This window comes from Lepidochelys kempii, chromosome 2 (genome assembly GCF_965140285.1).
Source record: "Lepidochelys kempii isolate rLepKem1 chromosome 2, rLepKem1.hap1, whole genome shotgun sequence".
Lineage (NCBI taxonomy): Eukaryota > Metazoa > Chordata > Testudines > Cheloniidae > Lepidochelys > Lepidochelys kempii.
In genome coordinates, this window is record NC_136381.1 from 18,390,647 (window position 1) to 18,403,052 (window position 12,406).

At 42.2% G+C, this 12,406-nt stretch overlaps 1 protein-coding gene across 2 annotated transcripts in view; it reads left to right on the top strand.

Annotated features, from left to right (window-relative positions):
- ASAP1 (ArfGAP with SH3 domain, ankyrin repeat and PH domain 1) overlaps positions 1-10,992 on the top strand; it is a 329,167-nt gene extending 318,175 nt beyond the window's left edge. Inside the window, exon 31 of one of the 2 annotated variants that reach the window (XM_073330123.2) lies at positions 7,356-10,992. In XM_073330123.2, the coding sequence (XP_073186224.1) occupies positions 7,356-7,430 (75 nt within the window). In that variant the 3' untranslated portion in view covers positions 7,431-10,992. The other variant, XM_073330124.2, reaches the window with a different exon arrangement.
- Positions 10,993-12,406: the final 1,414 nt, after the last annotated feature.

A 12,406-nucleotide genomic window follows, 5' to 3' on the forward strand; every position in this document is an offset into this window, starting at 1 on the left:
GTTCTTGTCTGAATTCACCAGCAACATTAAGCTAGTTAACAACAGTTGCTGTGAATATGATTGTTGTAATTAATCCCATGCACTGTTGGTTTCCCCTCCTAAATTACATGCAGTTGATCAGTTTTGTCCTTACTCTGCAGTTTACTCGTCTTACCCTCTGTCTTCCTCCTGGATCCCACTCCACTGCTTCTGTGTTCCTGGACCTGATCCAATTTTCAATCTGTTGGTAACCTCACAGTTTCTCAAACCTAGCCTTAGGCCCAATCCTTCCTTCATCCTCTGCTAGCTTCCTCCCAAGCCCTAGTGAATCCTGCTTCCCCAGGCCTCAGCTGTAAGGAAGGAAAGTGAGACAAATTTTACCAATAAAAATGTAATTCCTACTGCTGCACTGTCCCAGCAGGTGTTAGTGCACCAGTCCAGCTGCAGTGCTGTCCATAATGTCTGGGGTCTGTGCCAGATACAATGTTTCTTCTCTCTGATTACCACACTCAGGATTTCCTGTCAGAATTCAGACTCAGTGCAAAATATTAAAGGACTGGTGCCCAGATGAAAGATGCTAAAACATTTTACTTTTTTTAGTTTCTCTTCCTCACAATGAGGAGGAAACAGTGGGGAAGGGAAACAGAGGTTCTCTTATAGTGCTAATGCAGGTAACTGCACTGCTACATATGGCTGTTCTCCCAATCTGTGTATAATTACATACAGTCAAAATAAATATCAGTAAACGGCTGTGAAATCTCCGAAAATGGTCTGCTGGATGTCCACATAATCCTGAAATTTCAGATCTTGAAAATGGAATTTATTGAACTTGTCCATTATATTGTCTATCTGTCTGGACACACAGTTATCATCAGGCCAATAGATGTGCCTCATTCATTTGTATTGACAATGAATCACTGATAAATGGATAGATGTGTTGTATGTCTGTGAATGTCAGTAGTAACCATTCCATTCACATTGAGAAACAAGAGGTCTTATATGTTATCAATATGTCATGGGCCATCCATCCTGCAGATTTCTAATGCATTAATCACTTATGTGTCTTTGAGTCAAAGCCAAACTGACAGTTTAATGGCTCTTTTGTCTTCGTGATTCCAACATCTAGTATTCACTTATAATATCTGTGGAAACATTTCTTTTATCTCCTTTAATTTATTTATATTTGTTCATACATTCTTTTTCAAAAATGAAATTACATTTCATACGCATTATTTAAAGGTGAAGACTGACAAAAGGAAATTTGGAGTTAAGGTTCATTCTCTTTAATCAATTTATTTAGCTTTGGGATTCTAGGAAGTTCAAAACAATGGATAGTGCTAAAATAATGCCTAATTTTCAGAAATGTGTACCTAAGATTTTGTTTGCAAAAGATCCAGCTGCATGCACAATTGCAATTTCCCAGTGTGACACTTGCATCTATGTATGTCAATGCATCTTTTACAAACAAAAATACCTATTTTTGTCAAAAACCATTGAACAGTGTCTTTTTTTTTAATTGAGCCCTATATATTCTGCAGTCCATATGTAGGTATGACAAGGTAAACCAAGAAGAAATTGACACATCATAGAAGTTAGATACTGAAAAGACTTATTATATCATCTATTCCATCTCCCTAATAGTTCAGGACTGTGCCTTAGGCAATTCAAATCTCTAGCGAGATACTCTACCTAATTTGTATAATGACATGGGAGCACTAATTTTTTCTGAATTTATTATGGCTTTTCTGGATCATTCAGTTTGTAAACTTGATAACTCTTGGTTTTGCCTATCTTCAGAGTGCAGAAATGGCTCGCAGGAACTCAGATGATGTGGCAATGGTGTTATTACAGCAGCACTCAGAGGCCACAATTAGAATCAGGGTCCCATTCTCTGCTGCTCTGCACAGGACACGGGTGGGTCCTGTAGATGTCAGGTACAAAAGACAGAAAGTACGCTGATCGTTTATGGAGTTTATGGTGTGGTAACTACAATTTGAGGCTGGGAAGGTTACACTGAGGCCTGCCCATTACCTGACTGCTTACTCAGTTACCCTCCCTCTCCCCCCCACATACACACATACACCCAGGTCCCCAGAACAGCTGAAAAACTCCAGAATTGTGGACCTCATCAGGGCTCCCAAGGCTGTGAATGACTCACCACCTTGTACTGCTGGGAAAGAGAAGGCTTTTGCTGGGGCCATGTGCCCCCAAAGTCTTAGCACCATTGGGGAGAGGTAGCCTCTGCTTGTCCCCTTGTCCCATCTTCTGACGCTGCTGGCAGTGGTTGCTGAGTCTCTCCTTCATGAAGGATGCTGTGACCTTCTTAAAAGGTTATTCCCCTGGGAAATTCCATGAAGGGCTCTGAATCACCTGGTGCTTCTGGGATTGGGGGATGAGGGCTGTTGGGCCATTTGCTTCAAAGTCTTGACTCCATAGGGGGTAGCAATGGGCTCACCTATTCCCCCTCTCCATTTTGATAACCTATAGAGCAGTGAGAGGCACATTACAATACTGAAAACAGTGAACCAGAAGGTAAATCTTCAACGTAGAAGAATTAAGAGCTAGAAGAGGACTGACTGTACAATAAATCAAGGCATGCTGTTCCGATACCGTTAACTAGAGTTCGGCAAACTGTGTGTAGTGGACAAATTATTTAGCTTTTCTCCCGTTTGTGAAATGTCCACACACAAGATAATGACTGATTCATTATTTGAAACTGCTTGGATCTTTCTTTATGAATGTATATTATGCTGTGGATTGCTTGCAAACTGTTTCCTGTACAAATTTGATGTGTGGGGCATGGTTGGTCCCCTCATTTGCAAGTTATTGAGATTTGTTGGATCTATCCTTTTGTAAACATGAGTGACAGACATCATTGGTGCTCTATTTTGCTTGGGGGGTGGGCACCCTTCATCACCTGCTCCTTTTTCATGTTTGGTATGTAATGCTTTGCTTGGATTTCTTCTACCCACATCTATAGAATTATTCCAGGTAACTTCCCATTTTTAGCAAACTTGTAGGTTTCTCTTTTGCTCTTTTCATCCACAGGCGGCTTCCTAGGGTAGGAAAGTCCCAAGATTCCTTATTCTGGAGTGAGTTTGTAGCAGTTCTCTTACAAGATACAGTTTGATAACTATAGTTTAATCTGACAGCCAAGAGAACCTCTCCTCTCTGTGTTTAGTTCAGTGGAATATGTGACACTTCCAGATCTACCATTACAACCGTGATCCTTTCATTCCAGTTCATTTAACTTGTCCCCCTATTTATCCCAGTTACAGCAATGTTTGGTGTTGGTTACTGATCTCTTTACAAATCCAAATATTGTTGTAACCAAGGTAGACAGAGGACTATATTAATCCAAATAAAACAAAATAAAACTCCAATGTCTATGTTTGACAGTGGGAGATATTGAAGAGTAAGGATGTGTCTACACTAAGAAAATAGGTCGAATTTATAGAAGTCGATTTTTTAGAAAGTGATTTTATACAGTTGATCGTGTGTGTCCCCACACTAATGCACTAAGCGCATTAAGTCAGCGGAGTGCGTCCATAGTACCGAGGCTGGCGTCGACTTTCAGAGCGTTGCACTGTGGGTAGCTATCCCACAGTTCCCGCAGACTCCGCTGCCCATTGGAATTCTGGGTTAAGCTCCCAATGCCTGATGGGGCAAAAACATTGTCGTGGGTGGTTTTGGGTACATGTCGTCAGTCGCCCCTCCCTCCGTGAAAGCAACGGTAGACAATCGTTTCGCACCTATTTTCCATGCGGGCACCATACTGCTTTCAGCAGACAGTGCAGTTGGACTGCTAACCATCATAGTCATCCACCGCTTCCGCTGCCACTCTGCTCTCCTGATGCTATGAATCCACCTCGCAGGTCCGCTATATTACCATCATCATCCACCACTCTTCTCTCCTACCCTCCTGGTGGTCTCGCAGGGCTGCTTCCACTGCAACTCTGCTCGGCTGCTCTTGTCTCGCCATACCACGGCAAGCATGCAGCCTGCTCAGCTGTTGTGTCCTAGCAGCAGACGGTGCAGTAGGTATGCAAAACTGCTTATCCAACCACCACTTCTCCTGCAACTCTGCTCTCCTGCAGACGCCATACCACGGCAAGTATGGAGCCCGCTCAGACTTCTCTCAAAGCACAGGCCCCGGCAGTTTGGCCATCCTGGTGGCAATGGAGCAGGCTCTTGCCATGGAACGCTGAATTCTGGGCCCATGAAACAAGCACAGACTGGTGGGACCGCACAGTGTTGCAGGTCTGGGATGATTCCCAGTGGCTGCGAAACTTTTGCATGCGTAAGGGCACTTTCATGGAACTTTGTGACTTGCTTTTCCCTGCCCTGAAGCACCAGAATACCAAGATGAGAGCAGCCCTCACAGTTCACAGGCGAGTGGCAATAGCTCTCTGGAAGCTTGCAACGCCAGACAGCTACAGGTCAGTTGGGAATTAATTTGGAGTGGGCAAATCTACTGTGGGGGCTGCTGTGATCCAAGTAGCCAGTGCAATCACTGAGCTGCTGCTATCAAGGGTAGTGACTCTGGGAAATGTGGAGGTCATAGTGGATGGCTTTGCTGCAATGGGATTCCCTAACTGTGGTGGGGCGATAGACGGAATGCATATCCCTATCTTGGGACCGGACCACCAAGGCAGCCAGTACATAAACCGAAAGGGGTACTTTTCAATGGTGCTGCAAGCAGTGGTGGATCACAAGGGACGTTTCACCAACATCAACGTGGCATGGCCAGGAAAGGTACATGATGCTCGCATCTTCAGGAACTCTGGTCTTTATGAACAGCTGCAGCAAGGGACTTACTTTCCAGACCAGAAAATAACCATTGGGGATGTTGAAATGCCTATAGTTATCCTTGGGGACCCAGCCTACTCCTTAATGCCATGGCTCATGAAGCCATACACAGGCATCCTGGACAGTAGTCAGGAGCTGTTCAACTATAGGCTGAGCAAGTGCAGAATGGTGGTAGAATGTGCATTTGGACGTTTAAAAGCACACTGGCGCAGTTTACTGACTCGGTTAGACCTCAGCAAAACCAATATTCCCATTGTTATTACTGCTTGCTGTGTGCTCCAAAATATCTGTGAGACTAAGGGGGAGACGTTTATGGTGGGGTGGGAAGTTGAGGCAAATAGCCTGGCCGCTGATTACGTGCAGCCAGACACCAGGGCAGTTAGAAGAGCACAGCAGGGCACGCTGCGCATCAGAGAAGCTTTGAAAACCAGCATTCTTGGGTGTCTGGGTGAGGAGACTATGGAACTTGGGGAGGAGGGCAGTTGGTTACACCGGAGCTGCAGTGGCGGTCTGTGCCTTTCCTGCACCTCAACCATACGCCGGAGCATATCAGTTTGATCCTCCAGAAGTCTCAGCATTGCATCCTTTCATCATGCTGCCGCCACCTTTCCTCTTGATCCCGCCACCTCTCCTGTTGCTCCAGCCATCTATCCTCTTGCACATTCCTCCTGTCCTCACGTTCATTTTGTGCTTTCCTGGACTCTGCTATTGTCTACCTCCACGCATTCTGCTGGACTCTTTCAGTTTGGGTGGACGGCATGAGCTCAGAGAACATTTAATCACGAGTGCGTTTTTTTTTCACCTTCTTATCTGTGCTAGCCTCTGGGACGGAGATGCTAGTCACAGTGTTGAAACATTTGCAGCTGCAGGAGGAAAAAAAGGGAGATTAAAATTGAAAAAGACACATTGGCCATTTAAAAGGAGGGGCTGATGTTTTCGGGTTAATGTGCAGCACTAACCCCCCGATACACACCCAATTCTCTGGGATGATCACTTCACCCCTCCCCCCACCACGTGGCTAACAGTGGGGATGATTTATTTTCAGTCACAGGCAAACAGCCCAGCAGGAACGGCCACCTCTGATGTCCCCTTAATAAAATTCCCCTATTTCAACCAGGTGACCATGAACGAGATCATTCTCCTGAGGATAACACAGAGAGATAAAGAACGGATGTTGCTTGAATGCCAGCAAACACTGGGACCACACGCTGCCATGCTTTCTTATGCAGTGATTCCAGACTATGTGCTACTGGCCTGCCGTGGTAAAGTGTCCTACCGTGGAGGATGCAATAAGGCTGCCCTCCTCAGAAACCTTTTGCAAAGGCTTTGGGAGTAACTCCAGGACAGCTTCAATGAGATGTCCTTGGAGGATTTCCACCCCATCCCCAGACATGTTAACAGACTTTTCCAGTAGCTGTACTGGCCACGAATGCATCCCAAGTTTTCAGGGCAAATTAATCATTAAACACGCTTGCTTTTAAACGGTGTATTATATTTACAAAGGTACGCTCACCAGAGGTGCCTTCTCTGCCTTCAAGGTCCGGGAGCTCGGGTTGGGAGGGTATTGGCTCCAGGGTGATAAACAGTTCCTGGCTGTCAGGGAGAACAGTTTCTCCACTTGCCTGGTGTGCGCTATCTTCAACCTTCCCCTCCTCATCATCTTCCTCGTCCCCAAAATCCTCATCCCTGTTGCATGAGAGTCCATTGATGGAGTCCATGCACAGGGCTGGGGTAGTTGTAGGGGCACCCTTTAGAATTGCCTGCAGTTCATCATAGAAGCAGCATGTCTGGGGCTCTGACCCCGAGCAGGCGTTCGCCTCTTGGGTTTTTTGATAGGCTTGCCTGAGCTCCTTAAGTTTCATGCAGCAATGCTGCAGGTCCCTGTGATAGCCCCTGTCCTTCATGCCCATGGAGATTTTTTCAAATATTTTGGCATTTTGTCTTTTGGAACGGATTCATCTCCCCATACAGCAATCAGATCCAGTACCTCCCGTTCAGTCCATGCTGGAGCTCTTTTGTGATTCTGGCACTCCATGATTATCTCTGCTGATGAGCTCTGCATGGTCACACCACAGTGGCCAAACAGGAAATTAAATTCAAAAGTTTGCTGGGCTTTTCCTGTGTACCTGGCCAGTGCATCCGAGTTGAGAGCGCTGTCCAGAGTGGTCACAACAGAGCAGTGTGGGATTGCTCCTGGAGGCCAATACCGTCGAATTGCGTCCACACTAACCCAAATTTGACCCGGCGATGTCTATTTCAGCGCTAATCCCCTCGTTGGGGAGGAGTACAGAAATTGATTTTAAGAGCCCATTAAGTTGACAAAAATGGCTTCGTTGTGTGGACGGGTGTAGGGTTAAATTGATCTAACGCTGCTAAATTCGACCTAAACTCATAATGTAGACCAGGGCTAACATACATCAAAATGTAGCTTCCTTGGCAAGGGTTTAGATGGCATGCTGTGAAATGTCCAAGAACCATCACCAGGCTTGTATTGTTATGTACGAGGAACAGTGTTTTGTTATATGGAGTAAGCGAGAAACCCACAATGTTTTTCTCCTTTGTTGCAGATTGGCCATGTCGAAGGACAGCCAGAGAGGAAAGGAGTCTTCCCGGTGTCCTTTGTGCACATTTTGTCAGATTAATAAAATTCAAAACTTGAGCATTGCACATCCTTCATGCAAGACAGGCTTTTTAGCAAAAGCTAACGGCTGCTGCCTCTCTGTAATCCTGTGCACAACTGTGTATATATAGCTGCTGTTACAAAATAAGAATTCATTTACGGTTCACCTCATGAGGTGAATTATATGTATTGTAAATATACTGTGTTATTCTGCCTTTGCCAGTATTATGGTAGCCTTGGAACCTGGCATGCCTTACTGGGTTTGCTGAAGCCATCCTTGGCATCTAGCACTTACATCTCTGTCTATGCTGTTAAAAATGTGTATCAACTGCCAGCTTTCCAAACATAGGTTTCCATCAACCATGTAACTTTGTAGAAATGACTGTTCCTAATAACTCAGTATTCTCAATTATATAATTAGCAGAGTTAAGATTCTGTTTTCAAAGTAAATGGTTTTGGCCCACTTAAAGACCAATCTACAATTAAGTGTACACAGTTTACAGCTAAGAAACCCACTTTGGTATTTATTAAAGAAAGTGTTCAGTTAAACGTAAGTTTGAAAGCAAAAGGAATATTCACTGACTTTACAGAAAATCAGTAGCATTTTATGGTGTGCATACAGCATTTCATGTTTATATTATGTGGACCTATGCCAAACTCTGATTGCAGTTTCCCTGTGATATTACCTCACTTTAAGACAGTTACAAATTACTTCCATCTGAAAATTTATTTTGATAAAAATTAGTCATACTGTCTTTCCTTATACATATGTGAAATTTGCTGAAGGTTTTTCACTGAATTTTTAGTAACCAAGGACTTTTAGAAAATATTACACTGTTTACATTATGCATGCATTTAAAATAGTGGTTCTCAACCTGTTTATCATTGTGAGCCACATATCTGGCCCACAATGTGTTACCTGGGCCACAGGTTGTGAACCAGAGTGCCCCCCAGACCCAATGCCCAGCGCCTCCCGCCCAGAAACCCCTCCACAGAGTGGAGCCCTGGGCAGGTGGCAGGGACCCCAGACCCTGCTGTGCAGAGCCAGGCAGTGTGCGGCCGTGTGACTGGGCAGACGGGGAACAGCCCAGATCCCGGACCCCATGGGGTTGGCCTGTAGCCCTGGACCTTGTGAGCTGGGCAGCAGCCCCGGACCCTGGAGTCTGCAGGGCCGGGTGGCAGCTCCGGATCCAGGACTCTGCGTGGCCGGCCGGCAGCCACTGATCCTGGATTCCATGGGGCTGGCTGCAGCCCCAGACCCCGTGGGGCCGGCCCGCAGCCCTGGACCCCAGACTGTACGGGGCCGAGTAGCAGCCCGGACTCCACCACACTGGGCGGCCAGGCAGGATGACCCGGGGGGCCTTTAGCACACAGCTGGGCCGCAGCTGTGTGCTAATTAGGCTGCCTGTGGGTTGAGAACCCCTGATTTAGAATCTTACTTGAAACCTGTCTTTGTACAGGAATAGTACTGTAGTCACATAGCTAAGCTGGAACAAAAGAACATTTTAATTTGATAACTATTCAGATTGAAATGTGAGCTTGCAACAGTATTTATTTATAGCTAATTGGCTCTCTTTAAAAATCACTTATTTAAAAAAAATGTCTTCCGCTTTGCTGAAGGTTATAATTAACCAGTGTAAAATTTCCTCAATGTTATTGTCTGGATAAATGTAAACTATTACAGTATAAAAAATTGTTTAGAAAATCAGAGTGAAAGGTTGACCTTTCATGCAGTTTGTCAGGCTATTAATTATAGAAACTAATCACTAGTATCAAGTTGTATATTAACTGTCTTCATTAAACTATCTTTGTATTTCATAGTCTTAACTCCAAGAACCAGCCAAAAAACACATTACCACAAGTCACACACATCCTTCCAAGACTTATTAGAAATTAATTTTATAGTAGCTTCAGAGTTGTTATAAAATGGCATTAGTGGAAAACACATTCCTTGCAGTTAATTCACTTAGTCTCCTTTTTTTCTAATAAAAACATTTAGCGTACTATTAAAAACATTCATTTACTTCAGATTTTCTATATCATTTTTAATTTTGGAACAGAATGAAGTTGTTATTTTCTGTGATCAGATAACTGTATTGATCAGGTTCTGTGATTTTTCTTATGTAGGACTGGTATTATATTGCTCAAAATGTTACTTTGGCAACAGTACATAATACTAATATTTTACAGCAGACAGTCTTGGCTACATAGGAAGATTTTTCATTTCATAAAAGCACAACTCAAAAAAACCTTCTGAAAGTTTTCATTTTTAGTGCAGTTTTACAAGGCTATAGTCAGTGAATATTTAATTCTATTTATATGGTTATGAAAACTTAAATATCAAATAAACCTTGCATGAAAAAATATTCCAAAATATTTATCAACTGTTACTGGAAAGTGGCTTTTAAACTATTGCTTTATCAGTGTCATGACAAATATGTATTCAAAAACAAATACACCAGTGAGTGAGCATGCTCACATCTAATCCACAGTGTTATTAGTTTCAGTCTTATACTGTTCTTTATGGAAGGCAGTCAGGACCTGAGTTTATTTAGCATTCCATTTTATCCATTAATATAATGTTTTAAGTTGCATTAAAGAAAGAAAAACTATTCACTTTTGTGGTCAAGTGTATTTTTAAGTGATCTCAAAATAATCTGGTAAAAGCTAACCACATAAAGAAAACCTAGACATGTAAAATGATGTAGAAGCAAATGTCTATTCTTTTGTACACTCTTTGCAGTAGTATACATAGGCATTGTTAAAATGAGATTAGTTCCATCAGGAACAAGAGTTCTGTTTGTTCTGGCTTATTGTGGGTCATAGGAAATTTAAAAATACATTGTATGTTATATTGCTTGAGTTTAAGTACAATATTATATTTAAACTCAGTGAGCCACTATCTGCAATTTTGTACATGAAATAGTATTTGGAAAGTTTAGATCTTTATAGACAAATAGCTAATAATTAGGTTTTTTTTTCCCCTGGGATGGGGATGTTCTGCAAATGATGTCTTATTTTACTGTTGAACAGCAATTGCTATTTATTTTTTTATTACATAATACATCAACATGTTGTATAGAAATCAGATTTGGTAATGCCAGTAGTTAAAATTTTGACTTCTCATTTGAATGTTAAGATCAAACATCAGTACACTTGTCTATTCACATGTATGTAAATGTGACAGTTTTTGAGTACTGTATGTGTTAATTTCTACTTTTTTAATATTTAAAATTGCTTTGAAATAAATGTATTCAGTTGATCCCAGACATCTGAACAAGGCCCTTTTGTCAGTTGGAATCTCCTGTAGGAGGAAAGTCTACATCTCACGTAGGTGGCTTTTGAGAGAGAACTCATTTTAAGCTATTGAGTAGAGAGCTGAATTATCAATATAAGTATACTTTAAGTTGATAATTCATGTATATGTGTAACCCATTTGTTAAATATGAATGCACTTAGTAGCGAAAAGTTTTAGGATAAAACTATGTGTTAGTATCAAAATACACTCATTCTTTCATGGGTGGGATTAAGCGTCTCTGGTGGCCCCATCAGCTTCTGCAGAATAAAGTTTTAATATTTAAAAACGTGACTAGCCCTTCTGATTGTGAAGAAAACATTCAAAATGTGCTTAACAGAGTGCCATCTTTCTGTGTCTGCAGATAGACTGAAAATTCACAGCTCTTTTAGAGATATTGGGTCACATTGATATGTGGAGCCTAGCAGTCATTTAAATTATTTTTAATGATTTCACAGGGTGTTGCTAGGATTCAAAGGGAAGTAAGTGGTTATGAATCCACAGTAAAGGTGACTTGCAAAGGGGAAAAAAATCACTTATCTTCCATCTGTACAAAAGAATGGATTTTTTTTTCTGCCCCTTTTTTTTGCCCAACCTCAGATATCAAATTGCTATTTTGTTGTTAGGTAAATTGGGATGAGGCTGTATGGTAATTCCTGTGCCCCAATTATCCTAATAGCGGCCAGTAACTCATTACTTCAGAGAAAGATACAAGAACCTCTGCAGCAAGTAATTATGGGATAACCTGTCCATAGGAAAAAATTCCCTTCTAACTCTCAATAATGAGAGAGGCTACACCTGGCAGCATGATGGTGTCTCTTCCAAAATTTTCAATGTTCACTATAACTCTGGACATTTTTATTATCCATGTAAATGTACAATATCTTTGCATTGTGCTAGACACTTGGTCTTACCGATAGCCTGTATAAGACATTTCCTTTTAAAGGCCCTCAATTGCTTCTTTCCTGACCTGTTACCACAGTGGGGTTGACATTCTTTCATCCTTTAACTCAAAGGAAAGCAGCGTTTGACTCTTTCAAAATGACTTGTGCTCCCTAATAGTTGGGGCTTTTGAGTTCAGTAGGTATTTTAACAAAGTTTTAAACAGTCATAATTCTGTTACCCCTCCCATACCTTGGCAAAAAACAAACAAACGCCAGGGTATGCATATGACATTTCCAATGCAAGAACAGAGTATTTTTGACAGATGGTGTAGAGGATCTTTGAATCCTCCTTCTGCAAAAAGGTACAGGCACTTTCCTGGTTAGAGCTCAAATTTTTAAGTAGGCCTGCCCTCTCCTTGCACAAGAGAGCTAATACTTGTTCATTCAAATTCCTCAGTCTGCTGTTCAGAAATGTATGATCTGCTTACCCTAGTCAACACCAGCAAAGAAAATGGAAGCTTTAAACTGAATGATGATTGGCTGATCAGTGATTAGGTTCAGATGCTGAGCAGTAAGCCTGCTGTAACTATAGACTATATCTAATCCTTAACATTTAGTGTATTCACTTGAGACCTATTATACAGATTACCTAGTGAAAGATAAAGGGTTAAAAGTTTGCAATTCAATATTGGAGGTTGCTCAGTAAGACAATAAATCCTTCAAGCCACCTCCCACAAAGTAGTCAGTCATATACTACATCTCAAATGGCCTAGTTAGAAGAAGAAAGTATGTTCATGGATTGTAGTTGAAGGGAAAGCC